General features: G+C 51.9%; 1 protein-coding gene across 1 annotated transcript in view; it reads right to left on the reverse strand.

The window, feature by feature from the left end:
* Window positions 1-25,525, reverse strand: part of atrip (ATR interacting protein) — a 95,415-nt gene that overhangs the window by 61,990 nt on the left and 7,900 nt on the right. Inside the window, exons 2-5 of the mRNA XM_065004541.1 lie at window positions 25,353-25,429; window positions 25,031-25,201; window positions 23,175-23,293; window positions 15,315-15,490 (exon numbers count right to left, since the gene is read on the reverse strand). Of these exons, the coding sequence (XP_064860613.1) occupies window positions 15,315-15,490; window positions 23,175-23,293; window positions 25,031-25,201; window positions 25,353-25,429 (543 nt within the window). The remainder of the gene's footprint in view (window positions 1-15,314; window positions 15,491-23,174; window positions 23,294-25,030; window positions 25,202-25,352; window positions 25,430-25,525) is intronic.

Consider the following 25,525-nt stretch of genomic DNA (forward strand, 5'->3'; position numbering starts at 1 on the left):
CTGGGCCAGTCAGACGGGTCTAACTAACAGTCAGACTGGGCCAGTCAGACGGGCCTAACTAACAGTCACACTGGGCCAGTCAGACGGGTCTAACTAACAGTCACACTGGGCCAGTCAGACGGGTCTAACTAACAGTCACACTGGGCCAGTCAGACGGGCCTAACTAACAGTCACACTGGGCCAGTCAGACGGGCCTAACTAACAGTCACACTGGTCCAGTCAGACGGGCCTCATTAACAGTCACACTGGGCCAGTCAGACGGGTCTAACTAACAGTCACACTGGGCCAGTCAGACGGGTCTAACTAACAGTCACACTGGGCCAGTCAGACGGGCCTAACTAACAGTCAGACTGGGCCAGTCAGACGGGCCTAACTAACAGTCACACTGGGCCAGTCAGACGGGCCTAACTAACAGTCACACTGGTCCAGTCAGACGGGCCTCATTAACAGTCACACTGGGCCAGTCAGACGGGTCTAACTAACAGTCACACTGGGCCAGTCAGACGGGTCTAACTAACAGTCACACTGGGCCAGTCAGACGGGTCTAACTAACAGTCAGACTGGGCCAGTCAGACGGGCCTCATTAACAGTCACACTGGGCCAGTCAGACGGGCCGAACTAACAGTCAGACTGGGCCAGTCAGACGGGCCTAACTAACAGTCACACTGGGCCAGTCAGACGGGTCTAACTAACAGTCACACTGGGCCAGTCAGACGGGTCTAACTAACAGTCAGACGGGCCTAACTAACAGTCACACTGGGCCAGTCAGACGGGTCTAACTAACAGTCAGACGGGCCTAACTAACAGTCACACTGGGCCAGTCAGACGGGTCTAACTAACAGTCACACTGGGCCAGTCAGACGGGTCTAACTAACAGTCACACTGGGCCAGTCAGACGGATCTAACTAACAGTCAGACGGGCCTAACTAACAGTCACACTGGGCCAGTCAGACGGGTCTAACTAACAGTCACACTGGGCCAGTCAGACGGGTCTAACTAACAGTCACACTGGGCCAGTCAGACGGGTCTAACTAACAGTCACACTGGGCCAGTCAGACGGGTCTAAATAACAGTCACACTGGGCCAGTCAGACGGGTCTAACTAACAGTCAGACTGGGCCAGTCAGACGGGACTCATTAACAGTCACACTGGGCCAGTCAGACGGGTCTAACTAACAGTCACACTGGGCCAGTCAGACGGGTCTAACTAACAGTCAGACTGGGCCAGTCAGACGGGCCTCATTAACAGTCACACTGGGCCAGTCAGACGGGCCGAACTAACAGTCAGACTGGGCCAGTCAGACGGGCCTAACTAACAGTCACACTGGGCCAGTCAGACGGGTCTAACTAACAGTCACACTGGGCCAGTCAGACGGGTCTAACTAACAGTCAGACGGGCCTAACTAACAGTCACACTGGGCCAGTCAGACGGGTCTAACTAACAGTCAGACGGGCCTAACTAACAGTCACACTGGGCCAGTCAGACGGGCCGAACTAACAGTCAGACTGGGCCAGTCAGACGGGCCTAACTAACAGTCACACTGGGCCAGTCAGACGGGTCTAACTAACAGTCACACTGGGCCAGTCAGACGGGTCTAACTAACAGTCACACTGGGCCAGTCAGACGGGTCTAACTAACAGTCACACTGGGCCAGTCAGACGGGTCTAACTAACAGTCACACTGGGCCAGTCAGACGGATCTAACTAACAGTCAGACGGGCCTAACTAACAGTCACACTGGGCCAGTCAGACGGGTCTAACTAACAGTCACACTGGGCCAGTCAGACGGGTCTAACTAACAGTCACACTGGGCCAGTCAGACGGGTCTAACTAACAGTCACACTGGGCCAGTCAGACGGGTCTAAATAACAGTCACACTGGGCCAGTCAGACGGGTCTAAATAACAGTCAGACTGGGCCAGTCAGACGGGTCTAACTAACAGTCACACTGGGCCAGTCAGACGGGTCTAACTAACAGTCACACTGGGCCAGTCAGACGAGCCTAACTAACAGTCAGACTGGGCCAGTCAGACGGGCCTAACTAACAGTCACACTGGGCCAGTCAGACGGGCCTAACTAACAGTCACACTGGTCCAGTCAGACGGGCCTCATTAACAGTCACACTGGGCCAGTCAGACGGGTCTAACTAACAGTCACACTGGGCCAGTCAGACGGGTCTAACTAACAGTCAGACTGGGCCAGTCAGACGGGCCTCATTAACAGTCACACTGGGCCAGTCAGACGGGCCGAACTAACAGTCAGACTGGGCCAGTCAGACGGGCCTAACTAACAGTCACACTGGGCCAGTCAGACGGGCCTAACTAACAGTCACACTGGGCCAGTCAGACGGGTCTAACTAACAGCCACACTGGGCCAGTCAGACGGGTCTAACTAACAGTCACACTGGGCCACTCAGACGGGTCTAACTAACAGTCAGACTGGGCCAGTCAGACGGGCCTAACTAACAGTCACACTGGGCCAGTCAGACGGGTCTAACTAACAGTCACACTGGGCCAGTCAGACGGGTCTAACTAACAGTCAGACGGGCCTAACTAACAGTCACACTGGGCCAGTCAGACGGGCCTAACTAACAGTCACACTGGGCCAGTCAGACGGGTCTAACTAACAGTCACACTGGGCCAGTCAGACGGGTCTAACTAACAGTCACACTGGGCCAGTCAGACGGGTCTAACTAACAGTCAGACGGGCCTAACTAACAGTTACACTGGGCCAGTCAGACGGGTCTAACTAACAGTCACACTGGGCCAGTCAGACGGGTCTAACTAACAGTCACACTGGGCCAGTCAGACGGGTCTAACTAACAGTCACACTGGGCCAGTCAGACGGGTCTAACTAACAGTCACACTGGGCCAGTCAGACGGGTCTAAATAACAGTCAGACTGGGCCAGTCAGACGGGCCTAACTAACAGTCACACTGGGCCAGTCAGACGGGTCTAACTAACAGTCACACTGGGCCAGTCAGACGGGTCTAACTAACAGTCACACTGGGCCAGTCAGACGGGCCTAACTAACAGTCAGACTGGGCCAGTCAGACGGGCCTAACTAACAGTCACACTGGGCCAGTCAGACGGGCCTAACTAACAGTCACACTGGTCCAGTCAGACGGGCCTCATTAACAGTCACACTGGGCCAGTCAGACGGGTCTAACTAACAGTCACACTGGGCCAGTCAGACGGGCCTAACTAACAGTCACACTGGGCCAGTCAGACGGGTCTAACTAACAGTCACACTGGGCCAGTCAGACGGGTCTAACTAACAGTCACACTGGGCCAGTCAGACGGGCCTAACTAACAGTCAGACTGGGCCAGTCAGACGGGTCTAACTAACAGTCACACTGGGCCAGTCAGACGGGTCTAACTAACAGTCAGACGGGCCTAACTAACAGTCACACTGGGCCAGTCAGACGGGCCTAACTAACAGTCACACTGGGCCAGTCACGGGTCTAACTAACAGTCACACTGGGCCAGTCAGACGGGTCTAACTAACAGTCACACTGGGCCAGTCAGACGGGTCTAACTAACAGTCAGACGGGCCTAACTAACAGTCACACTGGGCCAGTCAGACGGGTCTAACTAACAGTCACACTGGGCCAGTCAGACGGGTCTAACTAACAGTCACACTGGGCCAGTCAGACGGGTCTAACTAACAGTCACACTGGGCCAGTCAGACGGGTCTAACTAACAGTCACACTGGGCCAGTCAGACGGGTCTAAATAACAGTCAGACTGGGCCAGTCAGACGGGCCTAACTAACAGTCACACTGGGCCAGTCAGACGGGTCTAACTAACAGTCACACTGGGCCAGTCAGACGGGTCTAACTAACAGTCACACTGGGCCAGTCAGACGGGCCTAACTAACAGTCACACTGGGCCAGTCAGACGGGCCTAACTAACAGTCACACTGGGCCAGTCAGACGGGCCTAACTAACAGTCACACTGGTCCAGTCAGACGGGCCTCATTAACAGTCACACTGGGCCAGTCAGACGGGTCTAACTAACAGTCACACTGGGCCAGTCAGACGGGCCTAACTAACAGTCACACTGGGCCAGTCAGACGGGTCTAACTAACAGTCACACTGGGCCAGTCAGACGGGTCTAACTAACAGTCACACTGGGCCAGTCAGACGGGCCTAACTAACAGTCAGACTGGACCAGTCAGACGGGCCTAACTAACAGTCACACTGGGCCAGTCAGACGGGTCTAACTAACAGTCACACTGGGCCAGTCAGACGGGTCTAACTAACAGTCAGACGGGCCTAACTAACAGTCACACTGGGCCAGTCAGACGGGTCTAACTAACAGTCACACTGGGCCAGTCAGACGGGTCTAACTAACAGTCACACTGGGCCAGTCAGACGGGTCTAACTAACAGTCACACTGGGCCAGTCAGACGGGTCTAACTAACAGTCACACTGGGCCAGTCAGACGGGTCTAACTAACAGTCAGACTGGGCCAGTCAGACGGGCCTAACTAACAGTCACACTGGGCCAGTCAGACGGGTCTAACTAACAGTCACACTGGGCCAGTCAGACGGGTCTAACTAACAGTCACACTGGGCCAGTCAGACGGGCCTAACTAACAGTCACACTGGGCCAGTCAGACGGGCCTAACTAACAGTCACACTGGTCCAGTCAGACGGGCCTCATTAACAGTCACACTGGGCCAGTCAGACGGGTCTAACTAACAGTCACACTGGGCCAGTCAGACGGGTCTAACTAACAGTCACACTGGGCCAGTCAGACGGGCCTAACTAACAGTCAGACTGGGCCAGTCAGACGGGCCTAACTAACAGTCACACTGGGCCAGTCAGACGGGCCTAACTAACAGTCACACTGGTCCAGTCAGACGGGCCTCATTAACAGTCACACTGGGCCAGTCAGACGGGTCTAACTAACAGTCACACTGGGCCAGTCAGACGGGTCTAACTAACAGTCACACTGGGCCAGTCAGACGGGTCTAACTAACAGTCAGACTGGGCCAGTCAGACGGGCCTCATTAACAGTCACACTGGGCCAGTCAGACGGGCCGAACTAACAGTCAGACTGGGCCAGTCAGACGGGCCTAACTAACAGTCACACTGGGCCAGTCAGACGGGTCTAACTAACAGTCACACTGGGCCAGTCAGACGGGTCTAACTAACAGTCAGACTGGGCCAGTCAGACGGGCCTAACTAACAGTCACACTGGGCCAGTCAGACGGGCCTAACTAACAGTCACACTGGGCCAGTCAGACGGGTCTAACTAACAGTCACACTGGGCCAGTCAGACGGGTCTAACTAACAGTCAGACGGGCCTAACTAACAGTCACACTGAGCCAGTCAGACGGGTCTAACTAACAGTCAGATGGGCCTAACTAACAGTCACACTGGGCCAGTCAGACGGGTCTAACTAACAGTCACACTGGGCCAGTCAGACGGGTCTAACTAACAGTCACACTGGGCCAGTCAGACGGGTCTAAATAACAGTCAGACTGGGCCAGTCAGACGGGTCTAACTAACAGTCACACTGGGCCAGTCAGACGGGTCTAACTAACAGTCACACTGGGCCAGTCAGACGGGTCTAACTAACAGTCACACTGGGCCAGTCAGACGGGTCTAACTAACAGTCAGACTGGGCCAGTCAGACGGGCCTCATTAACAGTCACACTGGGCCAGTCAGACGGGCCGAACTAACAGTCACACTGGGCCAGTCAGACGGGCCTAACTAACAGTCAGACTGGGCGAGTCAGACGGGTCTAACTAACAGTCACACTGGGCCACTCAGACGGGTCTAACTAACAGTCAGACTGGGCCAGTCAGACGGGCCTCATTAACAGTCACACTGGGCCAGTCAGACGGGCCGAACTAACAGTCAGACTGGGCCAGTCAGACGGGCCTAACTAACAGTCACACTGGGCCAGTCAGACGGGTCTAACTAACAGTCACACTGGGCCAGTCAGACGGGTCTAACTAACAGTCAGACGGGCCTAACTAACAGTCACACTGGGCCAGTCAGACGGGTCTAACTAACAGTCAGATGGGCCTAACTAACAGTCACACTGGGCCAGTCAGACGGGTCTAACTAACAGTCACACTGGGCCAGTCAGACGGGTCTAACTAACAGTCACACTGGGCCAGTCAGACGGATCTAACTAACAGTCAGACGGGCCTAACTAACAGTCACACTGGGCCAGTCAGACGGGTCTAACTAACAGTCACACTGGGCCAGTCAGACGGGTCTAACTAACAGTCACACTGGGCCAGTCAGACGGGTCTAAATAACAGTCAGACTGGGCCAGTCAGACGGGTCTAACTAACAGTCACACTGGGCCAGTCAGACGGGTCTAACTAACAGTCACACTGGGCCAGTCAGACGGGTCTAACTAACAGTCAGACTGGGCCAGTCAGACGGGCCTCATTAACAGTCACACTGGGCCAGTCAGACGGGCCGAACTAACAGTCACACTGGGCCAGTCAGACGGGTCTAACTAACAGTCACACTGGGCCAGTCAGACGGATCTAACTAACAGTCAGACGGGCCTAACTAACAGTCACACTGGGCCAGTCAGACGGGTCTAACTAACAGTCACACTGGGCCAGTCAGACGGGTCTAACTAACAGTCACACTGGGCCAGTCAGACGGGTCTAACTAACAGTCACACTGGGCCAGTCAGACGGGTCTAAATAACAGTCACACTGGGCCAGTCAGACGGGTCTAAATAACAGTCAGACTGGGCCAGTCAGACGGGTCTAACTAACAGTCACACTGGGCCAGTCAGACGGGTCTAACTAACAGTCAGACTGGGCCAGTCAGACGGGCCTCATTAACAGTCACACTGGGCCAGTCAGACGGGCCGAACTAACAGTCAGACTGGGCCAGTCAGACGGGCCTAACTAACAGTCACACTGGGCCAGTCAGACGGGTCTAACTAACAGTCACACTGGGCCAGTCAGACGGGTCTAACTAACAGTCAGACGGGCCTAACTAACAGTCACACTGGGCCAGTCAGACGGGTCTAACTAACAGTCAGACGGGCCTAACTAACAGTCACACTGGGCCAGTCAGACGGGTCTAACTAACAGTCACACTGGGCCAGTCAGACGGGTCTAACTAACAGTCACACTGGGCCAGTCAGACGGGTCTAACTAACAGTCAGACGGGCCTAACTAACAGTCACACTGGGCCAGTCAGACGGGTCTAACTAACAGTCACACTGGGCCAGTCAGACGGGTCTAACTAACAGTCACACGGGTCTAACTAACAGTCACACTGGGCCAGTCAGACGGGTCTAAATAACAGTCACACTGGGCCAGTCAGACGGGTCTAACTAACAGTCAGACTGGGCCAGTCAGACGGGCCTCATTAACAGTCACACTGGGCCAGTCAGACGGGTCTAACTAACAGTCACACTGGGCCAGTCAGACGGGTCTAACTAACAGTCAGACTGGGCCAGTCAGACGGGCCTCATTAACAGTCACACTGGGCCAGTCAGACGGGCCGAACTAACAGTCAGACTGGGCCAGTCAGACGGGCCTAACTAACAGTCACACTGGGCCAGTCAGACGGGTCTAACTAACAGTCACACTGGGCCAGTCAGACGGGTCTAACTAACAGTCAGACGGGCCTAACTAACAGTCACACTGGGCCAGTCAGACGGGTCTAACTAACAGTCAGATGGGCCTAACTAACAGTCACACTGGGCCAGTCAGACGGGTCTAACTAACAGTCACACTGGGCCAGTCAGACGGGTCTAACTAACAGTCACACTGGGCCAGTCAGACGGATCTAACTAACAGTCAGACGGGCCTAACTAACAGTCACACTGGGCCAGTCAGACGGGTCTAACTAACAGTCACACTGGGCCAGTCAGACGGGTCTAACTAACAGTCACACTGGGCCAGTCAGACGGGTCTAAATAACAGTCAGACTGGGCCAGTCAGACGGGTCTAACTAACAGTCACACTGGGCCAGTCAGACGGGTCTAACTAACAGTCACACTGGGCCAGTCAGACGGGTCTAACTAACAGTCAGACTGGGCCAGTCAGACGGGCCTCATTAACAGTCACACTGGGCCAGTCAGACGGGCCGAACTAACAGTCACACTGGGCCAGTCAGACGGGTCTAACTAACAGTCACACTGGGCCAGTCAGACGGATCTAACTAACAGTCAGACGGGCCTAACTAACAGTCACACTGGGCCAGTCAGACGGGTCTAACTAACAGTCACACTGGGCCAGTCAGACGGGTCTAACTAACAGTCACACTGGGCCAGTCAGACGGGTCTAACTAACAGTCACACTGGGCCAGTCAGACGGGTCTAAATAACAGTCACACTGGGCCAGTCAGACGGGTCTAAATAACAGTCAGACTGGGCCAGTCAGACGGGTCTAACTAACAGTCACACTGGGCCAGTCAGACGGGTCTAACTAACAGTCAGACTGGGCCAGTCAGACGGGCCTCATTAACAGTCACACTGGGCCAGTCAGACGGGCCGAACTAACAGTCAGACTGGGCCAGTCAGACGGGCCTAACTAACAGTCACACTGGGCCAGTCAGACGGGTCTAACTAACAGTCACACTGGGCCAGTCAGACGGGTCTAACTAACAGTCAGACGGGCCTAACTAACAGTCACACTGGGCCAGTCAGACGGGTCTAACTAACAGTCAGACGGGCCTAACTAACAGTCACACTGGGCCAGTCAGACGGGTCTAACTAACAGTCACACTGGGCCAGTCAGACGGGTCTAACTAACAGTCACACTGGGCCAGTCAGACGGATCTAACTAACAGTCAGACGGGCCTAACTAACAGTCACACTGGGCCAGTCAGACGGGTCTAACTAACAGTCACACTGGGCCAGTCAGACGGGTCTAACTAACAGTCACACGGGTCTAACTAACAGTCACACTGGGCCAGTCAGACGGGTCTAAATAACAGTCACACTGGGCCAGTCAGACGGGTCTAACTAACAGTCAGACTGGGCCAGTCAGACGGGCCTCATTAACAGTCACACTGGGCCAGTCAGACGGGTCTAACTAACAGTCACACTGGGCCAGTCAGACGGGTCTAACTAACAGTCAGACTGGGCCAGTCAGACGGGCCTCATTAACAGTCACACTGGGCCAGTCAGACGGGCCGAACTAACAGTCAGACTGGGCCAGTCAGACGGGCCTAACTAACAGTCACACTGGGCCAGTCAGACGGGTCTAACTAACAGTCACACTGGGCCAGTCAGACGGGTCTAACTAACAGTCAGACGGGCCTAACTAACAGTCACACTGGGCCAGTCAGACGGGTCTAACTAACAGTCAGACGGGCCTAACTAACAGTCACACTGGGCCAGTCAGACGGGTCTAACTAACAGTCACACTGGGCCAGTCAGACGGGTCTAACTAACAGTCACACTGGGCCAGTCAGACGGATCTAACTAACAGTCAGACGGGCCTAACTAACAGTCACACTGGGCCAGTCAGACGGGTCTAACTAACAGTCACACTGGGCCAGTCAGACGGGTCTAACTAACAGTCACACTGGGCCAGTCAGACGGGTCTAACTAACAGTCACACTGGGCCAGTCAGACGGGTCTAAATAACAGTCACACTGGGCCAGTCAGACGGGTCTAAATAACAGTCAGACTGGGCCAGTCAGACGGGTCTAACTAACAGTCACACTGGGCCAGTCAGACGGGTCTAACTAACAGTCACACTGGGCCAGTCAGACGAGCCTAACTAACAGTCAGACTGGGCCAGTCAGACGGGCCTAACTAACAGTCACACTGGGCCAGTCAGACGGGCCTAACTAACAGTCACACTGGTCCAGTCAGACGGGCCTCATTAACAGTCACACTGGGCCAGTCAGACGGGTCTAACTAACAGTCACACTGGGCCAGTCAGACGGGTCTAACTAACAGTCAGACTGGGCCAGTCAGACGGGTCTAACTAACAGTCACACTGGGCCAGTCAGACGGGTCTAACTAACAGTCACACTGGGCCAGTCAGACGGATCTAACTAACAGTCAGACGGGCCTAACTAACAGTCACACTGGGCCAGTCAGACGGGTCTAACTAACAGTCACACTGGGCCAGTCAGACGGGTCTAACTAACAGTCACACTGGGCCAGTCAGACGGGTCTAAATAACAGTCACACTGGGCCAGTCAGACGGGTCTAACTAACAGTCACACTGGGCCAGTCAGACGGGTCTAACTAACAGTCACACTGGGCCAGTGAGACGGGTCTAACTAACAGTCAGACTGGGCCAGTCAGACGGGCCTCATTAACAGTCACACTGGGCCAGTCAGACGGGTCTAACTAACAGTCACACTGGGCCAGTCAGACGGATCTAACTAACAGTCAGACGGGCCTAACTAACAGTCACACTGGGCCAGTCAGACGGGTCTAACTAACAGTCACACTGGGCCAGTCAGACGGGTCTAACTAACAGTCACACTGGGCCAGTCAGACGGGTCTAACTAACAGTCACACTGGGCCAGTCAGACGGGTCTAAATAACAGTCACACTGGGCCAGTCAGACGGGTCTAAATAACAGTCAGACTGGGCCAGTCAGACGGGTCTAACTAACAGTCACACTGGGCCAGTCAGACGGGCCTAACTAACAGTCACACTGGGCCAGTCAGACGAGCCTAACTAACAGTCAGACTGGGCCAGTCAGACGGGCCTAACTAACAGTCACACTGGGCCAGTCAGACGGGCCTAACTAACAGTCACACTGGTCCAGTCAGACGGGCCTCATTAACAGTCACACTGGGCCAGTCAGACGGGTCTAACTAACAGTCACACTGGGCCAGTCAGACGGGTCTAACTAACAGTCAGACTGGGCCAGTCAGACGGGTCTAACTAACAGTCACACTGGGCCAGTCAGACGGGTCTAACTAACAGTCACACTGGGCCAGTCAGACGGATCTAACTAACAGTCAGACGGGCCTAACTAACAGTCACACTGGGCCAGTCAGACGGGTCTAACTAACAGTCACACTGGGCCAGTCAGACGGGTCTAACTAACAGTCACACTGGGCCAGTCAGACGGGTCTAACTAACAGTCACACTGGGCCAGTCAGACGGGTCTAAATAACAGTCACACTGGGCCAGTCAGACGGGTCTAAATAACAGTCAGACTGGGCCAGTCAGACGGGTCTAACTAACAGTCACACTGGCCCAGTCAGACGGGTCTAACTAACAGTCACACTGGGCCAGTCAGACGGGTCTAACTAACAGTCAGACTGGGCCAGTCAGACGGGCCTCATTAACAGTCACACTGGGCCAGTCAGACGGGCCGAACTAACAGTCACACTGGGCCAGTCAGACGGGCCTAACTAACAGTCAGACTGGGCGAGTCAGACGGGTCTAACTAACAGTCACACTGGGCCACTCAGATGGGTCTAACTAACAGTCAGACTGGGCCAGTCAGACGGGCCTCATTAACAGTCACACTGGGCCAGTCAGACGGGCCGAACTAACAGTCAGACTGGGCCAGTCAGACGGGCCTAACTAACAGTCACACTGGGCCAGTCAGACGGGTCTAACTAACAGTCACACTGGGCCAGTCAGACGGGCCTAACTAACAGTCACACTGGGCCAGTCAGACGGGTCTAACTAACAGTCACACTGGGCCAGTCAGACGGGTCTAACTAACAGTCACACTGGGCCAGTCAGACGGATCTAACTAACAGTCAGACGGGCCTAACTAACAGTCACACTGGGCCAGTCAGACGGGTCTAACTAACAGTCACACTGGGCCAGTCAGACGGGTCTAACTAACAGTCACACTGGGCCAGTCAGACGGGTCTAACTAACAGTCACACTGGGCCAGTCAGACGGGTCTAAATAACAGTCACACTGGGCCAGTCAGACGGGTCTAACTAACAGTCAGACTGGGCCAGTCAGACGGGCCTCATTAACAGTCACACTGGGCCAGTCAGACGGGTCTAACTAACAGTCACACTGGGCCAGTCAGACGGGTCTAACTAACAGTCAGACTGGGCCAGTCAGACGGGCCTCATTAACAGTCACACTGGGCCAGTCAGACGGGCCGAACTAACAGTCAGACTGGGCCAGTCAGACGGGCCTAACTAACAGTCACACTGGGCCAGTCAGACGGGTCTAACTAACAGTCACACTGGGCCAGTCAGACGGGTCTAACTAACAGTCAGACGGGCCTAACTAACAGTCACACTGGGCCAGTCAGACGGGTCTAACTAACAGTCAGACGGGCCTAACTAACAGTCACACTGGGCCAGTCAGACGGGTCTAACTAACAGTCACACTGGGCCAGTCAGACGGGTCTAACTAACAGTCACACTGGGCCAGTCAGACGGATCTAACTAACAGTCAGACGGGCCTAACTAACAGTCACACTGGGCCAGTCAGACGGGTCTAACTAACAGTCACACTGGGCCAGTCAGACGGGTCTAACTAACAGTCACACTGGGCCAGTCAGACGGGTCTAACTAACAGTCACACTGGGCCAGTCAGACGGGTCTAAATAACAGTCACACTGGGCCAGTCAGACGGGTCTAAATAACAGTCAGACTGGGCCAGTCAGACGGGTCTAACTAACAGTCACACTGGGCCAGTCAGACGGGTCTAACTAACAGTCACACTGGGCCAGTCAGACGAGCCTAACTAACAGTCAGACTGGGCCAGTCAGACGGGCCTAACTAACAGTCACACTGGGCCAGTCAGACGGGCCTAACTAACAGTCACAATGGTCCAGTCAGACGGGCCTTATTAACAGTCACACTGGGCCAGTCAGACGGGTCTAACTAACAGTCACACTGGGCCAGTCAGACGGGTCTAACTAACAGTCAGACTGGGCCAGTCAGACGGGCCTCATTAACAGTCACACTGGGCCAGTCAGACGGGCCGAACTAACAGTCAGACTGGGCCAGTCAGACGGGCCTAACTAACAGTCACACTGGGCCAGTCAGACGGGCCTAACTAACAGTCACACTAGGCCAGTCAGACGGGTCTAACTAACAGCCACACTGGGCCTGTCAGACGGGTCTAACTAACAGTCACACTGGGCCACTCAGACGGGTCTAACTAACAGTCAGACTGGGCCAGTCAGACGGGCCTAACTAACAGTCAGACGGGCCTAACTAACAGTCACACTGGGCCAGTCAGACGGGTCTAACTAACAGTCACACTGGGCCAGTCAGACGGGTCTAACTAACAGTCAGACGGGCCTAACTAACAGTCACACTGGGCCAGTCAGACGGGTCTAACTAACAGTCAGACGGGCCTAACTAACAGTCACACTGGGCCAGTCAGACGGGCCTAACTAACAGTCACACTGGGCCAGTCAGACGGGTCTAACTAACAGTCACACTGGGCCAGTCAGACGGGTCTAACTAACAGTCACACTGGGCCAGTCAGACGGGTCTAACTAACAGTCACACTGGGCCAGTCAGACGGGTCTAAATAACAGTCACACTGGGCCAGTCAGACGGGTCTAAATAACAGTCAGACTGGGCCAGTCAGACGGGTCTAACTAACAGTCACACTGGGCCAGTCAGACGAGCCTAACTAACAGTCAGACTGGGCCAGTCAGACGGGCCTAACTAACAGTCACACTGGGCCAGTCAGACGGGCCTAACTAACAGTCACACTGGTCCAGTCAGACGGGCCTCATTAACAGTCACACTGGGCCAGTCAGACGGGTCTAACTAACAGTCACACTGGGCCAGTCAGACGGGTCTAACTAACAGTCACACTGGGCCAGTCAGACGGGTCTAACTAACAGTCACACTGGGCCAGTCAGACGGGTCTAACTAACAGTCACACTGGGCCAGTCAGACGGGTCTAAATAACAGTCAGACTGGGCCAGTCAGACGGGCCTAACTAACAGTCACACTGGGCCAGTCAGACGGGTCTAACTAACAGTCACACTGGGCCAGTCAGACGGGTCTAACTAACAGTCACACTGGGCCAGTCAGACGGGCCTAACTAACAGTCAGACTGGGCCAGTCAGACGGGCCTAACTAACAGTCACACTGGGCCAGTCAGACGGGCCTAACTAACAGTCACACTGGTCCAGTCAGACGGGCCTCATTAACAGTCACACTGGGCCAGTCAGACGGGTCTAACTAACAGTCACACTGGGCCAGTCAGACGGGCCTAACTAACAGTCACACTGGGCCAGTCAGACGGGTCTAACTAACAGTCAGACTGGGCCAGTCAGACGGGCCTAACTAACAGTCACACTGGGCCAGTCACACGGGTCTAACTAACAGTCACACTGGGCCAGTCAGACGGGTCTAACTAACAGTCAGACGGGCCTAACTAACAGTCACACTGGGCCAGTCAGACGGGTCTAACTAACAGTCACACTGGGCCAGTCAGACGGGTCTAACTAACAGTCACACTGGGCCAGTCAGACGGGTCTAACTAACAGTCACACTGGGCCAGTCAGACGGGTCTAACTAACAGTCACACTGGGCCAGTCAGACGGGTCTAACTAACAGTCACACTGGGCCAGTCAGACGGGTCTAACTAACAGTCACACTGGGCCAGTCAGACGGGCCTAACTAACAGTCAGACGGGCCTAACTAACAGTCACACTGGGCCAGTCAGACGGGTCTAACTAACAGTCACACTGGGCCAGTCAGACGGGTCTAACTAACAGTCACACTGGGCCAGTCAGACGGGTCTAACTAACAGTCACACTGGGCCAGTCAGACGGGTCTAACTAACAGTCACACTGAGCCAGTCAGACGGGTCTAACTAACAGTCACACTGGGCCAGTCAGACGGGCCTAACTAACAGTCACACTGGGCCAGTCAGACGGGTCTAACTAACAGTCACACTGGGCCAGTCAGACGGGCCTAACTAACAGTCACACTGGGCCAGTCAGACGGGTCTAACTAACAGTCACACTGGGCCAGTCAGACGGGCCTCACTAACAGTCACACTGGGCCAGTCAGACGGGCCTCACTAACAGTCACACTGGCCCAGTCAGACGGGCCTAACTAACAGTCACACTGGGCCAGTCAGACGGGCCTAACTAACAGTCACACTGGGCCAGTCAGACGGGCCTAACTAACAGTCACACTGGGCCAGTCAGACGGGCCTAACTAACAGTCACACTGGCCCAGTCAGACGGGCCTAACTAACAGTCACACTGGTCCAGTCAGATGGGTCTAACTAACAGTCACACTGGGCCTCAGTTAAATATAACAGGTGGAACTTGTAGCCTTGAGACATGGCTTGTCGTCATAGCAACGGACCGGAACACAATGGTTTAAAATGTAAGGAGCAGGTAGGAATGTGATAATCCATAGGCGATTAGCCAATCATCCGTACCGTCTCTGAGGTGTCCTGGTCCCGGGGCCTTGCCTGGCGTTGACCTAGAGGGCAGCTGGGCACCAAACGTCTCCTTGGTGATGAAGGCTGTTCCTCCAGGAATGGCTACACAGTGAGGGCTGCTGCTGGCACCACCGGCACCCTGCAGCAGGGCAGTGGGACCAGACAGACTGGGGCTGGAGACGGGGAGGGGGAAAAGACTTCAGACTTACAGCACCTTCAGAAAGTGTTCACAGCTCGTGACTTTTTCCCCACAGTTTGTTGTGTTACAGCCTGAATTTAAAATGGATTAAATTGAGATTGTGTGTCAATGGCCTACACCCATGCTTAACAAGTCACATAATAAGTTGCATGGACTCACTGTGTGTGAAATAGTGTGAAATAGTGTTTAACATGATTTTTCAATGACTACCTAATTTCTGTACCCAACACATACAATTAATTATGTGTACGGTCCCTAAGTCAAGCAGCGAATTTCAAACACCAATTCAAACCACAAAGACCAGGGAGGTTTTCCAATGCTGGAAAAGCCTCGAAACGCACGGCAAGAGCGCACAAACTGTCAGACGCAGCGCACAAGACGAGGAAGGTACAACTGAAACAGTAGTGGAACTGTTCACAGTGTACACAGCTCAACAACTAAAAGATGGAATCTATCTCAACATGGAGTTAGCGGGAAAACCAGTTAAAATGCAGCTGGACACCGGAGCGTCTGTATCCCTGGTTCCAGAGAGACAAAGAAAAATGGAAGTGAATGTTTACAGCGCCTTCACAAAGTATTCACACCCCTTGACTTTTTCCACATTTTGTTGTGTTGCGGCCTGAATTTAACATTTTATTAAATTAAGATTTTGTGTCACTGGCCTACCCACAATAATGTCAAAGTGGAATTCGAGAGAAGGGCACCTACTGCAGACATTGAATATCCCTTTGAGCGTGGTGAAGTTATTAATTACACTTTGGATGGTGTATCAATACACCCAGTCAATACAAAGATACAGGCGTCCTTCCTAACTCATTACACACCACAGACCAGCAGCGTCTGGTTGCTCCTCATTACACACCACAGACCAGCAGCGTCTGGTTGCTCCTCATTACACACCACAGACCAGCAGCGTCTGGTTGCTCCTCATTACACACCACAGACCAGCAGCGTCTGGTTGCTCCTCATTGCACACCACAGACCAGCAGCGTCTGGTTGCTCCTCATTACACACCACAGACCAGCAGCGTCTGGTTGCTCCTCATTACACACCACAGACCAGCAGCGTCTGGTTGCTCCTCATTACACACCACAGATCAGCAAATATTCTTTACATCAACACTACAAAACGTATTGTATGAACTCTTATACACTATATTAGGCCCAGCCTTTGGAACGTTGCTTTTCCTAGATATGGCTACTATATTGATCATTACATCTGATGGGATTTGGATACTGCTTTAAAGCTGCTTCTGCAGCTTTAGTAAAGATGTGATCAATACATGTTGATGATTTCCTTCCTGTGCTGTTTGTAACTACCCTGGTAGGTTGACTGACAACCCGAACCAGGTTGTAACTACCCTGGTAGGTTGACTGACAACCCGAACCAGGTTGTAACGACCCTGGTAGGTTGACTGACAACCCGAACCAGGTTGTAACGACCCTGGTAGGTTGACTGACAACCCGAACCAGGTTGTAACGACCCTGGTAGGTTGACTGACAACCCGAACCAGGTTGTAACTACCCTGGTAGGTTGACTGACAACCCGAACCAGGTTGTAACTACCCTGGTAGGTTGACTGACAACCCGAACCAGGTTGTAACTACCCTGGTAGGTTGACTGACAACCGAACCAGGTTGTAACTACCCTGGTAGGTTGACTGACAACCCGAACCAGGTTGTAACTACCCTGGTAGGTTGACTGACAACCCGAACCAGGTTGTAACTACCCTGGTAGGTTGACTGACAACCCGAACCAGGTTGTAACTACCCTGGTAGGTTGACTGACAACCCGAACCAGGTTGTAACTACCCTGGTAGGTTGACTGACAACCCGAACCAGGTTGTAACTACCCTGGTAGGTTGACTGACAACCCGAACCAGGTTGTAACTACCCTGGTAGGTTGACTGACAACCCGAACCAGGTTGTAACTACCCTGGTAGGTTGACTGACAACCCGAACCAGGTTGTAACTACCCTGGTAGGTTGACTGACAACCCGAACCAGGTTGTAACTACCCTGGTAGGTTGACTGACAACCCGAACCAGGTTGTAACTACCCTGGTAGGTTGACTGACAACCCGAACCAGGTTGTAACTACCCTGGTAGGTTGACTGACAACCCGAACCAGGTTGTAACTACCCTGGTAGGTTGACTGACAACCCGAACCAGGTTGTAACTACCCTGGTAGGTTGACTGATAACCCGAACCAGGTTGTAACTACCCTGGTAGGTTGACTGACAACCCGAACCAGGTTGTAACTACCCTGGTAGGTTGACTGACAACCCGAACCAGGTTGTAACTACCCTGGTAGGTTGACTGACAACCCGAACCAGGTTGTAACTACCCTGGTAGGTTGACTGACAACCCGAACCAGGTTGTAACTACCCTGGTAGGTTGACTGACAACCCGAACCAGGTTGTAACTACCCTGGTAGGTTGACTGACAACCCGAACCAGGTTGCAGGCACTGGTTACAGATTCAAGCTTCTTCTTGAATGGGCAGCTTGATGAAAGCCAGTCAATATTTAAATCACCCAGAAAATATACCTCTCTGTTGATATCACATACATTTATCAAGCATTTCACACATATTATCCAGATACGGACTGTTAGCACTTGTTGGTCTATAGCAGCTTCCCTCCAGAATGGTCTTTAGGTGAGGCAGATGAACCTGTAGCCATATTACTACAACAGTATTTAACATTATCCAGATACTGACTGGTCTATAGCAGCTTCCCTCCAGAATGTGGCTTTAGGTGAGGCAGATGAACCTGTAGCCATATTACTTCAACAGTATTTAACATTATCCAGATCCTGACTGGTCTATAGCAGCTTCCCACCAGAATGGGCTTTAGGTGAGGCAGATGAACCTGTAGCCATATTACTACAACAGTATTTAACATTATCCAGATCCTGACTGGTCTATAGCAGCTTCCCACCAGAATGGGCTTTAGGTGAGGCAGATTAACCTGTAGTCATATTACTACAACAGTATTTAACATGAGATCCTCTCTAAGCTTTACAGGAATGTGGTTCTGAATATAGACCACAGCACCGCCTCCATTGGAATTTCTGTATTTTCGGTAGATGTTATAACCATGTATTGCTACCACTGTATCATCAAAGGTTTTATCTAAGTGAGTTTCAGAGATAGTCAGAATATGAATGTCATCTGTTACAAGCAAATTATTGACTTCATGAACCTTGTTTCTTTAAGCTACATATGTTAACGTGTTAACTATTTTTAGTACTTTTCTGGGATGCTTGATTGTTTTCATTACTTTACTGGGAAGTATAGCAGAAGTAGACATGCTCATGTTATTGCAGAGTGAGCTGCACACAGTGGACTTCCTCCTAGGGCACACCACCTCAGTGGACTTCCTCCTAGAGCACACCCCCTCAGTGGACTTCCTCCTAGAGCACACCGCCTCAGTGGACTTCCTCCTAGAGCACACCCCCTCAGTGGACTTCCTCCTAGAGCACACCACCTCAGTGGACTTCCTCCTAGAGCACACCCCCTCAGTGGACTTCCTCCTAGAGCACACCGCCTCAGTGGACTTCCTCCTAGAGCACACCCCCTCAGTGGACTTCCTCCTAGAGCACACCGCCTCAGTGGACTTCCTCCTAGAGCACACCCCCTCAGTGGACTTCCTCCTAGAGCACACCCCCTCAGTGGACTTCCTCCTAGAGCACACCCCTCAGTGGACTTCCTCCTAGAGCACACCCCCTCAGTGGACTTCCTCCTAGAGCACACCCCCTCAGTGGACTTCCTCCTAGAGCACACCCCCTCAGTGGACTTCCTCCTAGAGCACACCCCCTCAGTGGACTTCCTCCTAGAGCACACCCCCTCAGTGGACTTCCTCCTAGAGCACACCCCCTCAGTGGACTTCCTCCTAGAGCACACCGCCTCAGTGGACTTCCTCCTAGAGCACACCCCCTCAGTGGACTTCCTCCTAGAGCACACCCCCTCAGTGGACTTCCTCCTAGAGCACACCGCCTCAGTGGACTTCCTCCTAGAGCACACCCCCTCAGTGGACTTCCTCCTAGAGCACACCCCCTCAGTGGACTTCCTCCTAGAGCACACCCCCTCAGTGGACTTCCTCCTAGAGCACACCCCCTCAGTGGACTTCCTCCTAGGGCACACCGCCTCAGTGCTAACAGTGGACTTCCTCCTAGGGCACACCGCCTCAGTGCTAACAGTGGACTTCCTCCTAGGGCACACCGCCTCAGTGCTAACAGTGGACTTCCTCCTAGAGCACACCCCCTCAGTGGACTTCCTCCTAGAGCACACCGCCTCAGTGGACTTCCTCCTAGGGCACACCGCCTCAGTGCTAACAGTGGACTTCCTCCTAGGGCACACCGCCTCAGTGCTAACAGTGGACTTCCTCCTAGAGCACACCCCCTCAGTGGACTTCCTCCTAGAGCACACCCCCTCAGTGGACTTCCTCCTAGAGCACACCCCCTCAGTGGACTTCCTCCTAGAGCACACCGCCTCAGTGGACTTCCTCCTAGGGCACACCGCCTCAGTGCTAACAGTATAACTCTGGTTCATAGGCACATGATTACTGCAGACAATAGCTGTGGGATCAGAGGCATTCAGGGCAGTTAGAGGGACATAAATTAGGTTACTTACATTGTGTCTTCCAACACCCCTGGGATAATGTACATTTGCTGAAAGCATTATGATGACTCAGTGTCTCAATGGTGGGGATTAACTGAGCTGGGTTTGGGTCATTGATAAGGCATTGTCTCAAAGCAGCCTTATACTGCTGTGAAATGATCCAGGAACCCAAATGATTTGGGTGGATCCCATCCTCCTTATACTGCTGTGAAAGGATCCAGGAACCCAAATGATTTGGGTGGATCCCATCCTCCTTATACTGCTGTGAAAGGATCCAGGAACCCAAATGATTTGGGTGGATCCCATCCTCCTTATACTGCTGTGAAAGGATCCAGGAACACAAATGATTTGGGTGGATCCCATCCTCCTTATACTGCTGTGAAAGGATCCAGGAACACAAATGATTTGGGTGGATCCCATCCTCCTTATACTGCTGTGAAAGGATCCAGGAACCCAAATGATTTGGGTGGATCCCATCCTCCTTATACTGCTGTGAAAGGATCCAGGAACACAAATGATTTGGGTGGATCCCATCCTCCTTAATATATTTGGTATGCTTGTCATCAACAAGGACGAGACTAGTTTTTATTTTATTTTAGATAAACAGAATAGAGCTAAGCACAAGAAAAATCCTACAGGAAACCTTGGGTCAGTCTGCTTTCCACCAGACACTGGGAGATGAATTCACCTTTCAACAGGACAATAACCGAAAAACACAAGGCCTAATCTAAACAGGAGTTGTTTAACCAAGACGACTTTGAATGTTCCTGAGGGGCCGAGTTACAGTTTGGACTTACATCGGCTAAAAAAATCTACGGCAAAGACCTGAAAAAAATCAGTCTAGCAACTATCAACAACCAACTTGACAGAGCTGCGTGCAAGAATAATGAGCAAATATAGTAAAATCCTGCAATCTATCCATTTCCACCAACCGAAAGCTAAATATTGCCTTATATAATAACAAATCAAGTAAAATGGCGCAGTCAGTCTACAAGGTGGAGCAGTACCTCTCTTACATTCTTTGTCGAGAACCCTGATCCACTTTTGTAAAGTCATAACATAAAATAAAGACAATAGCTAACCCTCCCCAGGTTGGAAAAGGTCTAATGTCTGCCTGAAAATCATTGGTCTGCATACTTTTCCTGTGTGCTCTCTGGTCCAATCATCTCATTACATATTATATACAGAAAGACAGGTAGACCCGAAGAGCAGTTAACCTGTGTGTGTTTGGGTACCTGTTTCTGGGGACAGGTGTGTGTGTTTGGGTACCTTTCTCTGGAGACAGGTGTGTGTGTTTGGGTACCTGTTTCTGGGGACAGGTGTGTGTGTTTGGGTACCTGTTTCTGGTGATAGGTGTGTGTGTTTGGGTACCTGTTTCTGGTGACAGGTGTGTGTGTTTGGGTACCTGTTTCTGGTGATAGGTGTGTGTGTTTGGGTACCTTTCTCTGGAGACAGGTGTGTGTGTTTGGGTACCTGTTTCTGGTGATAGGTGTGTGTGTTTGGGTACCTTTCTCTGGAGACAGGTGTGTGTGTTTGGGTACCTGTTTCTGGCGACAGGTGTGTGTGTTTGGGTACCTGTTTCTGGTGATAGGTGTGTGTGTTTGGGTACCTGTTTCTGGTGACAGGTGTGTGTGTTTGGGTACCTGTTTCTGGTGACAGGTGTGTGTGTTTGGGTACCTGTTTCTGGCGACAGGTGTGTGTGTTTGGGTACCTGTTTCTGGTGACAGGTGTGTGTGTTTGGGTACCTGTTTCTGGCGACAGGCGTGTGTGTTTGGGTACCTGTTTCTGGTGACAGGTGTGTGTGTTTGGGTACCTGTTTCTGGGGACAGGTGTGTGTGTTTGGGTACCTGTTTCTGGCGACAGGTGTGTGTGTTTGGGTACCTGTTTCTGGCGACAGGTGTGTGTGTTTGGGTACCTGTTTCTGGCGACAGGTGTGTGTGTTTGGGTACCTGTTTCTGGCGACAGGTGTGTGTGTTTGGGTACCTGATCTGGCGACAGGTGTGTGTGTTTGGGTACCTGTTTCTGGTGACAGGTGTGTGTTTGGGTACCTGTTTCTGGTGACAGGTGTGTGTGTTTGGGTACCTGTTTCTGGGGACAGGTGTGTGTGTTTGGGTACCTGTTTCTGGTGACAGGTGTGTGTGTTTGGGTACCTGTTTCTGGTGACAGGTGTGTGTGTTTGGGTACCTGTTTTGGTGACAGGTGTGTGTGTTTGGGTACCTGTTTCTGGCGACAGGTGTGTGTTTGGGTACCTGTTTCTGGCGACAGGTGTGTGTTTGGGTACCTGTTTCTGGCGACAGGTGTGTGTTTGGGTACCTGTTTCTGGCGACAGGTGTGTGTTTGGGTACCTGTTTCTGGCGACAGGTGTGTGTTTGGGTACCTGTTTCTGGCGACAGGTGTGTGTTTGGGTACCTGTTTCTGGCGACAGGTGTGTGTGTTTGGGTACCTGTTTCTGGTGACAGGTGTGTGTGTGTGGGTACCTGTTTCTGGGGACAGGTGTGTGTGTTTGGGTACCTGTTTCTGGTGACAGGTGTGTGTGTTTGGGTACCTGTTTCTGGGGACAGTTGTGTGTGTGTGGGTACCTGTTTCTGGTGACAGGTGTGTGTGTTTGGGTACCTGTTTCTGGGGACAGGTGTGTGTGTTTGGGTACCTGTTTCTGGGGACAGGTGTGTGTGTTTGGGTACCTGTTTCTGGGGACAGGTGTGTGTGTTTGGGTACCTGTTTCTGGCGACAGGTGTGTGTGTTTGGGTACCTGTTTCTGGCGACAGGTGTGTGTGGGTACCTGTTTCTGGCGACAGGTGTGTTTGGGTACCTGTTTCTGGTGACAGGTGTGTTTGGGTACCTGTTTCTGGCGACAGGTGTGTGTGGGTACCTGTTTCTGGCGACAGGTGTGTGTGTTTGGGTACCTGTTTCTGGCGACAGGTGTGTGTGTTTGGGTACCTGTTTCTGGCGACAGGTGTGTGTGTTTGGGTACCTGTTTCTGGCGACAGGTGTGTGTGTTTGGGTACCTGTTTCTGGCGACAGGTGTGTGTGTTTGGGTACCTGTTTCTGGCGACAGGTGAAGCCACTGCTTTCCTTCCTTTCTCTGTGTTCTGTAGTTTGGTCTTCATCTCGTTCATCTCAGCCTCTTTGAAGTGCAGCTCAGACAGCAGAGACTGCACCTGCGGACACATTAGAAGAAACAGATGGACTTTATTGTCCAATTGTACACAGACGTCCAACGGAAACTTGTATTGTGCTTTTTTCCAACCGTAAGACAGAGGTTGGAGCGTCAAAATACCGCCAGACAAACCAGTGGGTTAGATGGTCATCAGAAAACCATCATAACAGAATACAGCCAGACAAACCAATGGGTTAGATGTTCATCAGAATACAGCCAGACAAACCAATGGGTTAGATGGTCATCAGAATACAGCCAGACAAACCAATGGGTTAGATGGTCATCAGAAAACCATCATAACAGAATACAGCCAGACAAACCAATGGGTTAGATGGTCATCAGAATACAGCCAGACAAACCAATGGGTTAGATGGTCATCAGAATACAGCCAGACAAACCAATGGGTTAGATGGTCATCAGAAAACCATTATAACAGAATACAGCCAGACAAACCAACGGGTTAGATGGTCATAAGAAAACCCAAATGGCACCCTATTCCCTTTATAGTGCACTACATAGGGCCCTGGTTAATAGTATAACGGGGCGCTATTTGGGATGCATACAATATCAGCGAGAATGGATGAGAAAGATTTCATGTAACCCATAAAGCAGTGGCTCATCACCTTGTGTCAGACATGTAAATAACCATTGAAGTAAAGGATGAGATACCCCTTCACGCGAAACTGACTTCAAGGTGCTGCTAACAGTTTAGCTTCCTCCACTGTAACGGGTGTCAGTGTGATGCTAACAGTTTAGCTTCCTCCACTGTAACGGGTGTCAGTGTGATGCTAACAGTTTAGCTTCCTCCACTGTAACGGGGGTCAGTGTGATGCTAACAGTTTAGCTTCCTCCACTGTAACAGGGGTCAGTGTGATGCTAACAGTTTAGCTTCCTCCACTGTAACGGGGGTCAGTGTGATGCTAACAGTTTAGCTTCCTCCACTGTAACAGGGGTCAGTGTGATGCTAACAGTTTAGCTTCCTCCACTGTAACGGGGGTCAGTGTGATGCTAACAGTTTAGCTTCCTCCACTGTAACGGGTGTCAGTGTGATGCTAACAGTTTAGCTTCCTCCACTGTAACGGGTGTCAGTGTGATACTAACAGTTTAGCTTCCTCTACTGTAACGGGTGTCAGTGTGATGCTAACAGTTTAGCTTCCTCCACTGTAACGGGTGTCAGTGTGATGTTTACAGTTTAGCTTCCTCCACTGTAACGGGTGTCAGTGTGATGCTAACAGTTTAGCTTCCTCCACTGTAACGGGTATCAGTGTGATGCTAACAGTTTAGCTTCCTCCACTGTAACGGGTGTCAGTGTGATGTTTACAGTTTAGCTTCCTCCACTGTAACGGGTGTCAGTGTGATGCTAACAGTTTAGCTTCCTCCACTGTAACGGGTATCAGTGTGATGCTAACAGTTTAGCTTCCTCCACTGTAACGGGTATCAGTGTGCAGTGGAGTGAGCTTACATCACATACGGTTTGGGTCGGCATAGGGTTGCAAAATTCCTGTAACTATGCAAAAAAAAAAAAAAAAAAAAAAAAGGACCAAGTTTTCCAGAAATCCAGGCTGGAGGATTCTGGATGTCCTGCTTATTCCCTCCTGATACCTGATAAATTACAAGGATTTCTGGGAAATTTGAGAACTCTAGTTCGGACTCGGCAGGATAGTGTGTAAAAGGTGGTTTCGTAACACATCGGGGTTTGATAGTCGTACAGAATCAAAAACCGACTTGGGACATCTACCTTCTTGGAGAGCTCCTTCTCCTTCTCGCTCTGAGTGTCTCTCTTCTCCCTCTCCAGGAGGAGCTGAGCCTGTCTTTGCGTCTCCTTCTCCTGCTGGGCGACCCTGAGGGAGTCACGCAGCACTCTGATCTCTCCGTTCTTCATCAGGATCTCCTCCTCTACCTCCTTTAGCTGGAGAACGACACCACATCACACAGTCATATTCCACACTGTATTACTTGATTTTGACTAGCCAAACATGATATTGAGCATGCTGAGATTTCTTAAAAGTAAACTAGCATATGTCACGAGACTTTCCAGGATTTGAGTTTCACAACTCTACCTTTTTCTGGAGGTCTGCTTGTTGGGCTTCGAGTTGCTTTAAATGCTCCCCGTCAGTCTTAGACTGATGTCTGTTCCCTGCGAAAACAAAAAGGACCAAATATATTCTGTCAGGAATGGAAAAACAAGATGACAATATATATTCTGTCAGGAATGGAAGAACAAGATGACAAT

This window comes from Oncorhynchus nerka, linkage group LG2 (assembly GCF_034236695.1).
Source record: "Oncorhynchus nerka isolate Pitt River linkage group LG2, Oner_Uvic_2.0, whole genome shotgun sequence".
Classification (NCBI taxonomy): Eukaryota; Metazoa; Chordata; class Actinopteri; order Salmoniformes; family Salmonidae; genus Oncorhynchus; species Oncorhynchus nerka.